The 14,836-nt window shown below is 47.5% G+C and overlaps 8 protein-coding genes across 8 annotated transcripts; 2 read left to right on the top strand and 6 right to left on the bottom strand.

Annotated features, from left to right (window-relative positions):
* Positions 1-28: 28 nt before the first annotated feature.
* On the bottom strand, positions 29-1,560 carry BJ212DRAFT_1477576 (uncharacterized protein; the record flags this gene model as incomplete). Its single annotated transcript, XM_041339571.1, has 2 exons — positions 29-1,050; positions 1,080-1,560. 2 exons carry the CDS (start codon positions 1,558-1,560, stop codon positions 29-31), a joined length of 1,503 nt encoding a protein of 500 aa, XP_041196469.1.
* Positions 1,561-3,632: 2,072 nt separating this feature from the next.
* Positions 3,633-5,217, top strand: BJ212DRAFT_1333069 (uncharacterized protein). Its single transcript, XM_041334831.1, has 3 exons — positions 3,633-3,983; positions 4,042-5,026; positions 5,061-5,217. The coding sequence occupies exons 1-3, from the start codon at positions 3,929-3,931 to the stop codon at positions 5,179-5,181; spliced, it is 1,161 nt and encodes a 386-aa protein (XP_041196468.1). The 5' UTR covers positions 3,633-3,928; the 3' UTR covers positions 5,182-5,217.
* Positions 5,218-5,595: 378 nt separating this feature from the next.
* On the bottom strand, positions 5,596-8,108 carry BJ212DRAFT_1333061 (laccase; the record flags this gene model as incomplete). Its single annotated transcript, XM_041334830.1, has 12 exons — positions 7,604-8,108; positions 7,502-7,553; positions 7,381-7,449; positions 7,173-7,322; positions 7,040-7,124; positions 6,963-6,990; positions 6,202-6,904; positions 6,120-6,140; positions 5,913-6,061; positions 5,834-5,857; positions 5,689-5,728; positions 5,596-5,655 (listed from the first exon to the last, which is right to left on the bottom strand). The coding sequence occupies exons 1-12, from the start codon at positions 7,726-7,728 to the stop codon at positions 5,596-5,598; spliced, it is 1,506 nt and encodes a 501-aa protein (XP_041196467.1). The 5' UTR covers positions 7,729-8,108.
* BJ212DRAFT_1585716 (uncharacterized protein) lies at positions 7,919-8,835 on the bottom strand (the record flags this gene model as incomplete). Its single annotated transcript, XM_041342372.1, has 5 exons — positions 7,919-7,967; positions 8,056-8,272; positions 8,330-8,594; positions 8,649-8,719; positions 8,745-8,835. 4 exons carry the CDS (start codon positions 8,833-8,835, stop codon positions 8,076-8,078), a joined length of 624 nt encoding a protein of 207 aa, XP_041196466.1. The 3' UTR covers positions 7,919-7,967; positions 8,056-8,075.
* Positions 8,836-9,060: 225 nt separating this feature from the next.
* On the bottom strand, positions 9,061-9,464 carry BJ212DRAFT_1333058 (uncharacterized protein). Its single transcript, XM_041334829.1, has one exon. It carries the CDS (start codon positions 9,326-9,328, stop codon positions 9,083-9,085), a length of 246 nt encoding a protein of 81 aa, XP_041196465.1. The 5' UTR covers positions 9,329-9,464; the 3' UTR covers positions 9,061-9,082.
* Positions 9,465-10,071: 607 nt separating this feature from the next.
* Positions 10,072-10,793, top strand: BJ212DRAFT_1333055 (uncharacterized protein; the record flags this gene model as incomplete). The annotated part of the gene is made up of 2 exons (XM_041334828.1): positions 10,072-10,450; positions 10,503-10,793. Coding segments are annotated over 2 exons (435 nt in total), but the record flags the coding sequence as incomplete, so codon positions are not given.
* A 519-nt stretch (positions 10,794-11,312) lies between these two features.
* Positions 11,313-12,805, bottom strand: BJ212DRAFT_915327 (uncharacterized protein). The gene is made up of 4 exons (XM_041344338.1): positions 12,187-12,805; positions 11,611-12,130; positions 11,533-11,560; positions 11,313-11,476 (listed from the first exon to the last, which is right to left on the bottom strand). The coding sequence occupies exons 1-4, from the start codon at positions 12,447-12,449 to the stop codon at positions 11,325-11,327; spliced, it is 963 nt and encodes a 320-aa protein (XP_041196463.1). The 5' UTR covers positions 12,450-12,805; the 3' UTR covers positions 11,313-11,324.
* A 356-nt stretch (positions 12,806-13,161) lies between these two features.
* On the bottom strand, positions 13,162-14,616 carry BJ212DRAFT_1477571 (WD40-repeat-containing domain protein; the record flags this gene model as incomplete). Its single annotated transcript, XM_041339570.1, has 5 exons — positions 13,162-13,401; positions 13,450-13,829; positions 13,882-13,956; positions 14,005-14,077; positions 14,131-14,616. The coding sequence occupies 5 exons, from the start codon at positions 14,614-14,616 to the stop codon at positions 13,162-13,164; spliced, it is 1,254 nt and encodes a 417-aa protein (XP_041196462.1).
* Between the last annotated feature and the right edge of the window lie 220 nt (positions 14,617-14,836).

The raw sequence follows: 14,836 nt of genomic DNA, 5'->3' as shown, positions 1-14,836 counted from the left end.
TACATCAAAACGTCCGTCTACGCAGCAATCAGGGCAGCCTCTTTCTCAAACTCCGACCACAATTAATAAGAGTATATTGATCGCAATCAATGTTCGCAACCACTTCCCTAAAAAGCTGCACCTGATCAACCGTAAAATTATCGCATAGCGTGAGTCGGAGGTCTTGTATGCAGAGATTATGTCTGGTTCGCATTGTCAAGATGTCCCGAAGGTCTTTAAGTTCGTCATCTTGGAGCACCATATCTCGAAGCTCCAGAATACGGAGCGAGGGAAACGTCACATTTGACGAACCCTCAATCCGGAGCGCAGCGGTTAAGCCCCAAATGAACCCCAGGAACCCCTCAAAATGGATGAATTCGAGCTCGCCAGAAAAGAAGGTTTGATGCCCCTGCTGGGTGATGATCTGCCATATATCGAGTACGATATCTGGCTGAACTATGAAGGGTAGGTCAAAGAAGAATTGGATCGACAGTCGTATATCATCGCCATCAGGATTCTTGATCGTCCTCGATGTGCTAAACTGGACAGCCATATACCTTGTATTGTGATTGGTGGCACGTAGCGACCGCAAGACAGGACTGGGTCCACCAGGGTGCTTGTATATAGCCGAAAACAGGTCAGAGAAGGTTTTAGGCCCTTGAATTGAGAGGAGACGTAGAGAAATCCTGACGTCGACGGGAAGGGCTAGATGTGCGAAGACAGGGACAGCAGTTCGAAACGAGGTAGCGCATAGTTTTATATGTCTCAACCGAGTGAGTGGCACTGGATCGAACATCATTCTTTCGTTGCATTCTATTGAGTCAAGCGTAAGTTGCTCCAAGGCAGGCATACATCGCAGAGCTGAAAGGAGGTCCGGCAAGCGTGTTCCTTCCACACGTAGAGTTCGAAGCCCGCCAAAAGTGCATAATGACCAGCTGAGGTCACAGTAGTCAACCTCGACGTCCCGAAGTAGTGGTACTTGTCCTTGGAAGATGGGTCCTGATATGAGTCCCGTTGGAAAAAACGCGGCATCTCTAGCCCAGAATTTGAATGTTTTAAGCATCGGTGCAGCTGAGATAAGATCATACGGACGACATCACATGACCATGAGCGAAATTCGAGGTATTCGATCCGAAGTAGGTGTGAAAGGACTTTCTCCAAGCAATTGTCTAGCGGCATCGGAATGGAGTACCTGACAATTAAAGGAGTTTCCTTCGACCTCTCAAGCATGACATCTAGCCAAAAAGGAGAGGAAGAGCTGATGAATCTCCAAAGAGTCGGGCACTCGAGAGTCACATTGCGCCAGTGTCTACAGACGTGTGTAACTGCTACGCAAGCAGGGGTATCCTCGCTATCATATCCATCGAGACGCTCTTCTTCTTCTAAGTACTCGAAGATAGCCGTGAGAATCTCGTTTGGGAGGCCAGAGATGGGAGCTAGACCGTTCCTGCGAAAGCGAAGGATGCGCGTAGACTCAGTTAATGCAGCAAGGTCTTCATCGATCTCTGTGCGAAGCTGTGCAACATCAGCGGTTGCACTTCTAGACGTGACATCGGCCAGTGGGGATGGCAGTGTCGTCATGGAGGACTGTGAGGCGGAATCATCAGTCGAGTGCAGAAGAAATATCAGTCAGGTGCGAGTATTACCTCTCGTGGTTGAATAGGTTTCAAAACTCAGTGTTTGCTACGTATTCGAACAAGAATTCGGGTATAACAACAATAGCAGTGTCGCGCGGATCTATACTAAATAGATACTCTCAGTCGTAGCACACAATAACGCAGGTGTCTGGGGTATTTACCTTTTATCAAACAGCTTTGCACAACGTAAGCATAGGTTAGATGTCAAGTGACAGTGAATATCTTACCTTAGTCGTAGCACGCGATAACGTAAACGTTTGCAGAGGTGTCAATGTTGGCATATCTGCGGAAGTTACTTAAATAGACGAGAAAAATTTGAAGATCTTGTAACTCAGACTGTAGATGTTGGATCTACAGCCACTGTAGAGTCAAGGTAACAAAAGTTTCAGCGCTCAGCAGTCACAATAGGCAAACCATGCAACCAGATGGTAACAAGAGCGCAGTGTAAAGTAGAAAAATGACGACCCACACAAGAACGAAAAGCGCCCATTGTTCCGTCAGCAGAGTCGGTCATGACTCAGTCGGTGCTTGCTCCAGATCTGAGATTTAAAATCTGAAATCTAAGTAGCAGTATACCATGATCATTCTTAGACAACGATGAGTTAGCAGCATACCTTGACTTAATTTTCTCGCCTTCTGGCACATTGAGCAGTGAGGCACTGCTACATTCGACGCACAAAGAGGCTCTATTCCTTCAAATTACTCCGGCTATGCGTGCAGGATAGGCCATTGCTGCTTCCATGCGACCACTTTCTGGCTTTGTCTGCACTGTGCAGTGGGTGACGCCGAAAACGCCTCGGCGACCAACTGAATGTTCTGGAATGGCATCATCTAGAGAATTTTTATGTATATGAACACGGATTCAGATCCGCAAAGATCAGCTTCAGTAATGTTGTAGGGTTTGTGATTCTGATGGCGATGACGTTTTGACGCGGCCATGGGAGTCGTGAAACAAATTGAGCTGGTTTACGATGTGTGACCGGGCATGTGACCTATCGCATTTGTCACACTTGATCATTCCCTCCTCGAGAGTCGAGCTGCAAATCATATCCATTCCCTGTCATTCCACGTCGACATATTCTGATTTCTTATCTCGATGACAGAGGTGGGATATCCAAAGCGTGCTGAGATTGATCTTCTGTACGAATGGCAGGCGGCGATTCCCTGGGATGCTCTAAGCTGTTCGCCGGAGCAGAAGTCCCGTCGATGTCAATAAAAAGCGTTTGTTTCTACCTTTTCCGTGGTTTGGGTTGACTGGGAGGCTGGCGTATTTCATCAGCATATGGATTATGACCATAACTAGAATATAGACAGCATACCAGTAGTTCAGAGAACAGGTGTACACCTTCAATTTGACATATACTAGTGGCTGCGGTCCTTAAGTGGTTCCTCTGCAAGCATTACAGACTCCGCAGCTCAGAGAATCAAAAGCAAATGGTGTGACTAGTGAGATAAGTGGGATGTGTCTCGTACAAGCAGGCGTGTATGCACACTGGATTTTTCAAGAGTGATAATGAAATAAGCAGATTCATAGGCAAACAGTCACACTGTCAAGAAAGACACAAATGCAACATAATATGTATGTTTCAATCATAACAAATGCGATGCAAAGCTTCAAGCTCCGTGATGAGATACAATATAGCTACTTCCAACTTCCATCCCAACCAACAACCATATGCAAAGCCATATCAACGATCCACAGTTATGATGACTTTTCAGAGAAATATAACTGCACGCATCACGCAAGGGTCAGATTGATATTAGAATGCCCTCAGTTGTGCCAGACGGCGAGGAGAGTGCAGAAGAACAGGGTAAGCTTTGTTTCGCTCTGTTGTGCAAAGGTTTCCAGGAGTTTCCTATAAGTATTGCACTTTGAAGTTGCTAATCTAAATCGACTCAAGTCACCTACTTCACTCTTGACATGCACCAGTGTCTTTGCATAACTGAGATCCTGGAAGTGACTTTTAATTTTGTATTCAATGATAAACGACCACGTTTCTGCTCACATTCATTGCCTGATCTCATACCATCACCGGAAATTCAAGATCGATGTTCTATCTTTCGACTTGCACTCACCTGCCGTGCATTTCGCGATTTGGCACTCGATATTCTTTATTCTAATCTGAAAGACTTCTAGCCTCTTATGTTCTCGTACAAATGTTCCATGCTCCTTCCTGATACATTCCGTCCATTGGCTCTCGCTTCCCGCATACGGATTCTCTCCCAACTATGGGAAGACAAGGCTGCATACCCTTCCCTCCTTGCATGTGCCAAAAAAAAACACCCCTCTTTCCAAAGCTACGATCCCTCGCATGGAACGATTGTTCCGTGACCCATATCCCAGTTCTCAAACTCCTCTTACCCACAGTTGAGATCCTCTCCCTCGACTTCTCGTCAGATGATATTTTCTTAACATTTCGCAAAGCCATCATCTCTGCACTACCTACCTCTGCTCCCCGTCTCAAAGCTCTCGAGATCAAGGGCAGAGTCATCTTCATGACCGACAAAAATCCCTCAAGAATTGAGTCCCTCCTCATCAGCTATTCTGATGGTCTTACAGAGCTTTCTTTGACATCCCACTTGCATGATGTCTCGAGCACCACGCTTAACATCATTGCACCCTGGCCATCTCTCCGATCCCTGACCTTAAAGCTAGGTCTCAAAGGTATCCCTATCACACCTCTTCGCATCCCCCAGCCCTTTGCCACACTCATTCACTTGCACATCTCATCTGATGACTCTTTGGACCTTTTCATATCTTTCCTGCGCACCTTCCGAATCCTCAAATTCGATTCCTCCAACATCGTATCCCTCAACCTCAAAACAATCCAGTTCAATGCAGGACATTGCGTCCCAGCCAACATCTGGTCTCAATCACTCACATCTCTCATCCACGCAAACACAAAACTAGAGCACGTCATCCTAACCGAGAAATGCGAGTACTGTTATTGGCGTTGCGAATGCCTCCCATCCTCCTCTTTTGACTTTCGCCCCCTACTCGCGCACCAGGGTCTTGCAGGCCTTAGCACTCTCGTGCTCTCTCCCGGCCCTGCAACCTCAATCATACTCACCGATGCCGACATATCCGCGCTCGCTCGTACATGTCCCCATTTCCAAATTCTTGACTTGGGGTCGCGTAACACCCCCGTATCCTTGTATGCATTGAATATCCTTGTCAGGCGCTGTCGCGAGTTGCGCGAGGTCTCACTCTACCTAAATGTCACGGTGCGGGTCGATGCGCTCACAGATAATACGAATGCCGACGACGACGAAGTAGGTCTGCAACCTAATCCGCGTTTCATCAAACTAGAAGTCTGTCCTTCGCCCATCGAGATCGAGTACCCCGTGCACCCTTTGGGTGAGTCATTGCCAGAGCTGACGTGGACGGAGGAGTCAATCTCGGTCTCGCGGTTCTTGCATGCGATGGACACCCCGGCTTAAGAGCGTCATGCACCACGGGATGGGTGGGCATCTATGGCAGGAGGTGTCGGATGCTTTGGGGGTGATGGTGACAGACGAAGGCGGCGCTGTGGCTGAGTCGTCGCGTGTCACATTTGCAGTCTAAGCGAGACTGCAAACTGCCACCCAAAAGACCGTCAATTTTTTGCACTGAAGAAGATAACTGACTGTGTTTTGGTGTTTTTGAGGGATACGCGGCAACTTATTCGCGAGAGGGTTCAACCAACGCCTCTACAGTACGGGTGTATTTCAGTGTATTTGTACGAGTGGACGACGAAAGAACAACTATTCAGAAAACTGTACTAGAATAACGTATTTATGGCTAATTCACGTTGTGTACTGATAACGAATTCAGCATGGACGGCTGTTGATTACACCTTGAATAAGTATAACTTCCACATTAAAAATAGGGGCTATTTACTATCAACTGTGTCCTACCCTACTTTATCATGAATATATAAATCGCATTCGAAAAAAAATTCTCTGGAGCAAAAGGAAGCATAGGTCAAAATCCAAAATATCAATCAACGGGAGGGAGAGGGAAATTTTGCTGAGGGATGCTATTGTATATCGGACAGAGCTGCTTCGAAGCATCTATTGTTGGTTGTCAGACTGGCTCAAGTTCATAGTGCTCGGTGCTTACTATTGACAGGCTGCGAAGCCGCCACATCTTCCGGAGCTTCTGCAAATACTATAGCTAATCCGCTACGCACCTATTAATTCGAGTCCAGGCTCAGTGAAAGGAGCAACTGACTCACGCGTATAGATGCCAGTCGATATGACTTCACAAAGACCGAAAGTCATTTCCAGCTAAAAAGACATGAACACAACACTTACCAATGCAACAGCCAAGGCCCAGGGTTGTTGGTGATGAAGCGGATAGTCACACGATCACCAGTGTTGCCGGTGTTCACGGTATCACGCATGACGGGGTCGACATAGTTATAACTGCTACTTCCAGCACTTCTGATGACAGCGAAGGTGTGCTATGAACCACTTATTATTAGTCCCTCGGGTGTATGTAGATGACACGCCAAGACGTACCCCATGCAAGTGGAATGGATGCTGTCAAAATATGTCAGTCTCTGTCGATTAAGGACGTACATGATGTTTGAAATGGACTCACAGGGCCCCCAGGAGAATTATCAGGATTGAACGTAATTTCGATAACCTTATTCCGGGGTAGAGTATATACGGAGCCGTTGGGTGCAAGATCCGTCGCCGTCATAGCACCGCTCAGTAACTGTAGTAGGGTAGGAATACTAGGAGAAATGTACTGGACGCCATTGATGAGGAAGTTGAAATTGGTCAAATTTTTCCCAAGAATCAGATCGAGTTTGACGTCCGGTTCCTGCAGTAAACGAGATGAAGGCGGAGATAGGGGGAGTAGGCTAGTCTCATTTAGAGCTGCCAAGTCCAAGATTGTCCTGTTCTTGGGATCTGCGTTGGGAGAGCCTGCATATCGTAAGATAGCTGTGGCATTTGTGCCTGAATCGGGATTGGCATGCACCCAATAGTTGTCGACAGGCTGGTTTGTCTCAAGAATGAAGGAATATCGTTGAGCAGCATAGATCTGAATGAAGTCTACCACGAGCGGCTCAACGTATTGGCCATCAACCTCGATTATGGTAAGATTATGGCCATCAATCGAGAAAATGTAGTTGGACTTGCACGCCATGTTCAGTAAGCGGAAACGATATCGTGTTCGTGGCTGAACATTGATGACGGCGAGAGGCACATCCGGCCCTCCATTATAACGCCCGACACCGTTAATAAGCACCGAGTCGGGAATCACTTGTCTCTGTACCTGAGGCGATGGCAGGTTATACCTACAAAGCAAGCCGATTTAATAACAGGGAAAGATCCATCAGCCTTTTCCTTTCTTACCAGTCCATCAACGTGATAATGCTAGACTCTGCACTCAAACGTGAGAAGCGCAACTCCATTTCGTCGAAATCACTCACCGTCATCAATATCGTACAACGAACGGTATGGGTCGTTTGGATTGTAGATGATCAGCGGACCTCGTAGACCGTCACAGTATTGGACCTGAATTGAACTCAGTTGCTGACACCGTGAACGAATCGAAGTACGAACTCCATAATGAGAGTGGTACCAGTAGGTGCCTACTTGGTCGCCAGCATTGAACTCATATAAAAAAGAGTGTCCTGGAATGATCGGACATTGCGTAACAAATGCTGTGCCATCCATTTGGTTACTATGATGTTGGAATAGTCCATGCCAGTGCTGCGATAGACATCATTGTTCGCTCTACATGCATTTATCAGCCAGTCACGGTGCTTACGATACTGGTACTCGTTAGCATTGACTCGTTACTTAGTTGGTTCGTGACGTTAATCTTGAACGTATCCCCCTTAATATACATGAGGTCAATCAAGAGTTTGGGCATGCAAAGTAGATGCCACCTTCTGAGCCATGATTGTGGGCCCGGGATGAGTACCGCAGGCAAGAACTGCCCTGTAATGACTTCAGTGATTAAATAAGTCGAAAATGCAGCAAACACTGACGTCCTGGTGAACCCGTCTGGGGATACATTGCCATTGGCAATGACGAGGTCAGAAACTGGGCCAATAGTTGCGGCGTGACTCTGGAGGCTTGCCAGAAAGCATAGGAATACATAGAGTTGGAACATGACACGACGCTCAAGTCAATGGGAGAAAGATGAGGGAGACACAACGCATCCCTCAGCTTAAGTAGTGCCCCTGGTATCACCCTCTGTATCCAAGAGTTGGCCTACATATCTTCCGATTCGTGGATCGAAATAATCGACTATGAGGCAGTAATTCCCAATACTAGTACGTCTCAGCAGATTCCCACCTTGCCGATCAACTCGAATATGTTGCGGACTTGTAGAATGAAGGATTTGATCGCCTGGCAAAGGCACTAAGCTTCAGAATTCCCATAAGCGATACGAGTTCTTCCAAGCTGGGTAGCATCCAACAGGGACTTGTCAACTGACCGGAGTGCCTGAATGCGCTTTCATTTCTTCCGCATATTGCGCTGTAGGATGTCAGCTTGGCTGGAGAGTTGTAGCGTATCGCCTAAATGGTTCCAGACGACTAGGCTGCTATGTCTGCTACCCCTACCGCCGTCGGACCTCTTTTGGGCATGTGGGAGTCCAGTAGGACACAACGGAGCACCTTGTATAATGCCATAGGGTCCGATCATTAGCCAACCTATACCAGTACCAGCAGATGTACATCAAGCCTCGGGAGAGTTAACAAAATACCCACGGCTACTGGTCTTCAAGACCTGGCCTGAGATATAGCATCGATGAATTTGACAGTTGCTCAGTTCGAGACTGGTATGGAGATCCATAAGCAGAAGCTTCAACGGGATCTTTCGTGACGCAACCGCGTTGCATAGTAGTTGCCCAGCAACTAGTGGCAGATTGAAATGGGCTGCGTATGCAGAAAGTTGGCTTACAGCAATTCTCAGGAGTGCAAAGTAGCTGCCGCCCTCCGCGTCACGCTGCCTGTTATTGTGTTTAATGGACACCTGTCAAACGATGGGCCAAGTTTAATTATATTTCCGCAGTTCAGAAAAACATACCGTCATCCAACAATATGTTATTGTCAGGATTTGATTTTTGAACTGCGGCGACGTCTTGAAGCCATCCAGTGCTTGTACAGGTGCATGAACACCAACATTGGTAAATCATGATGGCCGGTGACAGATTTGCGACCTTCTGGAGCGCTATTAGGTGGGTAATTTGAAAATGGTATAAATACAGAACCATGACGTTGTAGACTTGGTACAATCATAAGCGCCTCGCGTCGGATCAATGGAAGGAGGTGGGTATACATAAGGACCTCGTAATCGCGTCCATACTCGGAAATCAGGAAGGGGATGGCCATTGTTCTAAAATAAACGCAACTCTTTTAAACACAGGGGTTGTTGTGTATGAGTCCTCTGTCTTGATACGGACAAGATATTACTACAAACATCAAAATGACAAGCACTGGGCGTTGGATGGACAGCAACCGCTAGACTGGTTGGCATGACGCCCTCCCCCTCTGAAAAGTTAGCAATGCATCAAGATGATTCATCCCCGTCTCTGGTCTTAAAAAACATCGCGGCGCTGATATATGGCCATGCAATAAGCTGATATCCCTATGCTGTAAAACCAAGCATAAAAATCGGGCGGGGTAATTTACTGGACTCGGAATATTGATGATGCCACCGCAGTATAAGACGAACAACAGTAGGCATAACTTATGGCTTGGAAGCATCGAGCCAACCGAGATGGAGGACAAGCTTGCTGCATGAGTATATGGACCTGTAGACAGACGCTGCAGAGCCCGACTGAGCCGACTTGTCAAACACTGTGGTGCTGTCCAAAGATTGACACGATGATGAGTGTTGGACAAAATTCGTCAGAAATAAGCGCCGCCAATGTACAAAACCGCAGTACCCTAGAAATTTCCATATTTGGGGCGTGCTGCGGATCGGTGCAGCGACACTAACTCAAGTAACGTGGTTGCCTTTTCATAAATTTCACTTGCGAGTCATGCATTCAGTGGGACACCTGCAGGTATACTGCATGGCGAGTTTTTGGGGATCATAGCTCATCGATTCGTACTCATCCAAACCAGCCCTACCCCGTTTTTACCGATTACAAGAATGCCGCCGCCGTGCAATTAGTCCTGGATGTGCCCTGCCCCACATTTGGAATGGTCAACCGGCACGTTCGTTGTACCGATGCTTATATTCTCTCCTTCGGAGCTTTCTCCCTCGCTATTCTGGACTGCTTACTCACACAGGCAGGTCTCACCCGAATGTCTAGCCAAAGATCACATGGCCTCTTCAGCGCAACATAGCGGCGGGGTTCTTGCCTCTGCACCGCTCGCGATATGGATGATTATACCATCTTTGCGCCTGATTGTGTGTTCATCGAGTGTAATTTGTCTTCTTTCGTTGTTTTTCGGCTCGAGGATATTCATGCGTCAAACGACTCTTTCCACCCGGCCCAAGCCTTGACTCTCGCACTGTGCGACCGCCATCTCCTGCCCGACTTCCCGTACACACGGGCGTCTAGTTCATTCTCTGCCGCCGTACATTTATATACCCGACCATCACAACTTGACACCGCGCAAGTGTGGCATCGTCGCTTTCGCGATACGCCGCCTTGGTGTCATTTTGGTTTGATGCGTTTGAGAGCGCGCACCGCATCTTTGCTCTCTGCCCGGCCATCTTGGCTATCCGTCGTGCACATAGTGTGCAACTCTGGCGATACCTCCTCTCTCCTTGAGGGCAAAACTGCAGATCATATCAGGGAGGTTTTCGATAGGGTCGAACGGCGCTTGTTTTCTGACGACGCGGGGCTGTGGCAACAATATCGAACGCGTTATTATGTGGGTGTTTTACCCTCACTGTCCAACGTCTCGGGCGACAATGCATTATTAGGCAACGTGGGTGCTTCATCCCCACAACCTGCTAGTACGGCGATGGAACCTAAATTGTTGTCACGATTAGCGCAAACGTGGCATGTACGTGGTATTCGGCATGCGGGACATATTTGGGTAGAATACAAGCGACGTGTCTGTGCTAATCCTCCCTTCCACGTTACACATCCCTCGCTTGATAGTTATGCGTATCTTTTGCCCGATAATTTGTGAGCTTGGCTTTGATTCTTTATGTGCTTAGTTTGTAGCTGAGCTTATGTGAGTAGCCAAATAAAACATTCATATTCATATTTATGTGTCCAACGTACCGTAACGTACGTGCAATGTCATATACATCAGTGGCCGATTCAGAAGTCTGAAATTTGATGAATTGAGAAGACAAAACTCACTACCTGAGTTGAGCTTTCAACTGTGCTGCGTTTCAAGAGGCCGAGTATCGGGTAAGCATGTGAGCTCTTTCGACGCTCAAGATGCATGATAAATCATGATGTGCCATACACAAGCGAGTTGTACTTGCGGCAATTACCGCAGTATCCCAAATTTCGCAAGTGAGCATTGAAGTTCCGAGGTCTCAAATTATGAAGTTAACATGAGAAACTACCACCTTGAACTCCATTCGTTCAGTTGCAAGAAAGGAGAAAAGAATGTAAGAGGAGACAGAAAAACCGCACTCAATGCGCAAGAATACAGCATGACGCGGATCTTAGCGGTCTACAACAGAGATAAGAATAAACGTGCAAGAAATACAGTAGCATGTTGCGTAAACAATCGTAACGTATATCCCATTGATGATTCATAGTAAGGTGAAGAGATTTTGCCAAGACTAATTGGCATTTAATGGTGCAGGCCAGTCAGGCAAGTTCGATAGCGCAGCGTTGCAAGATTCGCGCACGCGTCGCTTGCTCACAGCATCACCCGACTGTCTATAAGAGGAGTGAACCTCTTTCAGTTGAAATGTGGAGGCCTCGATGGTATCTGCAGAAAGTGCGTGATGAATACTAGTAAAACTCGCAATAGAGGACAGAGGTTACCATGATGCAAGTTGGCTTCTTTCACAATCTGGAGGAATCGGTGAGCAAGTGCAAAGCATTCGATGAGGAAGCAATTACCCCCTGCCACCTCTGAAGTTCGCTGCCATACGCCTGATAACCAGGTGTTGTGCCGAACAAACCCGGTGCACCGTTCCCACCCAGCTGCTGCACTACCCTCTCCGCCTCTTGTTTGCGTGTAAGCCAGGCTGCACTGAGCGTACCACAGGCGTTAAACATCTGCTTCCACGTGTAAGAATCCCAAGCCTCCAGTTCAACTTTATATTGACGGATGTAATCCCGAGGGTGCATTCTATCACCAGGATTCTGGCTTGAAAGGCTAGCTGGCTGGGACATGGACCTGTTATGTGAAGGGGAGGGGTGTGATGTGTATGGGTCAAACTCAGAGAGGTAACTTGGGGTTTGCTGCTGAGGCTGGTAGCCAGCTTGGTAGCCTCCGTATTGCTGCTGCTGCTGCTGTTGAGCATACTGGTTCTGGTAACCATTTGGATATTGCTGATAAGGCTGCTGGGACACTAGCTGTTGTCCAAAATGACCAGACGACTGAAAAGGTATGCCTGTCGACTGTGGGCCAAGTTGTCTGGTAAAAGATGGAAAGTAAGCCTACGATATGATGAATATGTACGATTGACATACCCCAAACCATAAGACGTAGACGCATACTGATTCTGTTGGTATTGCTGTGGCTGGTTATAGGGTATCTGTCCTTGAAACTGCGGATATTGTTGTTGGAACTGGGGTTGTTGCTGATAACCAGTGTCGTGAGACTGGTAGCCCACCTGCGGCGGCGACTGTGGGTAGGTTGATGCGGAAATATCGGGGAAGCGGGTGTGTGCAGGGGTGGACTGAGCTTCGTTCAAGAACGGGTTGTTGCTATCAGCTTGGAAGCCGTTATACATGTCCGTCAATCAAAATAAACACTTGGATTCCCAGACGCGTTATATGGTGTATAGTAGAACGAGTACAAGGATCAAGAACAAGGATATTGATGTTTGATCGTGAGTGATCGTGGGTGGCGTGGCTGCGGCAGGTGACTGCACATTAGCACTATTAACTATTGTTGCTGTATTGTAATTTGTAAAGTATCTACTCTTCATTTAGTCCCTACTACTGTAGCAGGATCACTATCTGGAAAATCACTGGGTACCAACCTACAGGTCAGGTAATTACCCTAGTTTGAGTAGCGCTCCGAGCCGCCCCCTAGTGCTCCTGATCACGTGGTATGTCACAACTTGAAGCCTCGGAGTCTCTGATCTGAATCTTCAGTCCTTCCAGCATCCCATCCTTTGACTATCAAAAATGTCTGACACCATCGAACTCCAATCCAACTCTGTTGCACAATCTTGTGAATGCACACACCTGTATTTCAGCGGCCATCCAACTTGATTTTTTGTTACTCCCATCTAATTCCCCGATCGGAAGTAGGGCGATGGAGGTTAACCAACTGGCTGACTTCGGATCCAAGATTCGTCTGTCCGCACTACTGCAGGGTATGACTCAAGCCACATGCTCTCTAATAATCTATAATTCCAACTCGATTGTATAAGGGTTTTGTTCTTGCAACGTGCCAGGAAGTTAAATGATAAAGTGACCTGACGCAGTAGCAGACCTCTATCCTGACTCATCGATCTCCGTAGTGAAGACTAGGCAAGCCGAATCATCCCCACCGCTAACAACCACAGAACCTTGAAGTCCCAGAGACGCGCTGAGTATAGGGCCATGGTGCCCGGTGTGCTCCTTGATTAGTGCGCCAGTGCGAGTATCCCACGTCCGGAGTGTGTTGTCTGCGGACGCCGACACTATCAAATGACTTTTTGGTGCCGGGTGACCCAATAGTGACGTAACTGCATCCTTGTAGAATGTCAGCGCAGCAACCTTCCAATACGAACGCCAATTTACCTGATGCTCGAGAGTTGCGCGAAGTCTCATTGTGGTTAGGTCCCATACACACGCTTTCCCATCCGTCCCACCAGTGACTACAACACCAGGACTGCTTCCTGTTCCACCGAGATCGACAAATTGTACAGCTTCAACGCTCTCCCCCTCAGCGTGTCCCCCAAGGGCACCGACGACCTCACCCTTGCTAAGACTTACTACACGCACACTTCCCGACGTTCCACCAACAACTGCGAGGGTAGAAGAAGCATTTACTGCAAGAGATGTAATGCTCTCAAGATCAAAACGAGCATCTTCTGGTGAAAGTTTGAACAACGGAGTTGATGATCGCGGATCCCAATAAATGAGAGATCCGTCCTCAGAGGCGGTTACTATCCGCTTGCCTAGGTAACCAAAAGTTGATGTTATTTATGGGCTCCAGTACGTCGGACTTACCGTCAGGTGTAAACTCTCCACATTGGACTGGACCACTGTGTCCGGCGAATACCTGCATGGTATTACCCGATGGCACTGTTTACGTGAGTAGATCAGGGAGCGGCTGGTATATCATCGACATACATTGCCACAACCAAACCGTAGAATCATTGGAGCCTGCGAGTAAAATTGTTCCGCGGGGATGCCAACGTAGCCACTGAATTTGGATTATTTTCAGTATGTCAATGTGGAGTTTACTGATGCACTCACAATCACTTCGTCTGGGCCTTGAAGCTCAGTCAAGAACTCCCAATTTCTGAAGTCCACTGTGCCAACTCTTCTCCATATCCTCACCTTGCCATCCATTCCACCAGTCGCGACCATCTGACCATCACTGCTGAAAGACGCGCTGCATACGCTATCCGTATGTCCAGTCAGCTTTACAATAACTTCTCCATCCGTGATGTCCCATATGTATCCAAGATCATCTTCACCCCCGGAGACTGCAAGCGCTTCCGTCGGATGACATGATATAGCAAACACAGAGCCGTTGTGAGTGGTAAAGTGCTGCAGCGAGTTGTCGTTCACATCAGAATCCCCCGATGGAAGATCGCCAATTATGTCCTCTGCTTCATCATCCTCGTCCATAGGATGATCACCGTCATCAGGAATCTCTGCAAATACATCGCCCGAGTCGATGAACACGTCCTCTTCTTCATCTGAAACGTACTCTGTTGTTTCCTGTGCCGTATTCATCGATAACAACTGGGTGGTATAGTTGACGTTGTTTTGGAGGAGCCCTCTTATATGGCTGCAATTGCTGAGAAATCTCGCGCTGAGTAAAGCTTATACACCGAAAGATGACAACGAAAAGATATCGATAGTTGACCACGTGGTTATCTGTAGATTCAGTCGCTGACTAAGGCATAGCTTCTATTGATTCTTGGACTTCAAACGCTCCACGTCGCCTCTAAGT

The sequence above is a fragment of the Suillus subaureus genome, assembly GCF_016647635.1.
Source record: "Suillus subaureus strain MN1 chromosome Unknown BJ212scaffold_6, whole genome shotgun sequence".
NCBI lineage: Eukaryota > Fungi > Basidiomycota > Agaricomycetes > Boletales > Suillaceae > Suillus > Suillus subaureus.
The sequence above is the reverse complement of the archived record's forward strand: the minus strand, read 5'-3'. Positions and strand labels throughout refer to the sequence as shown.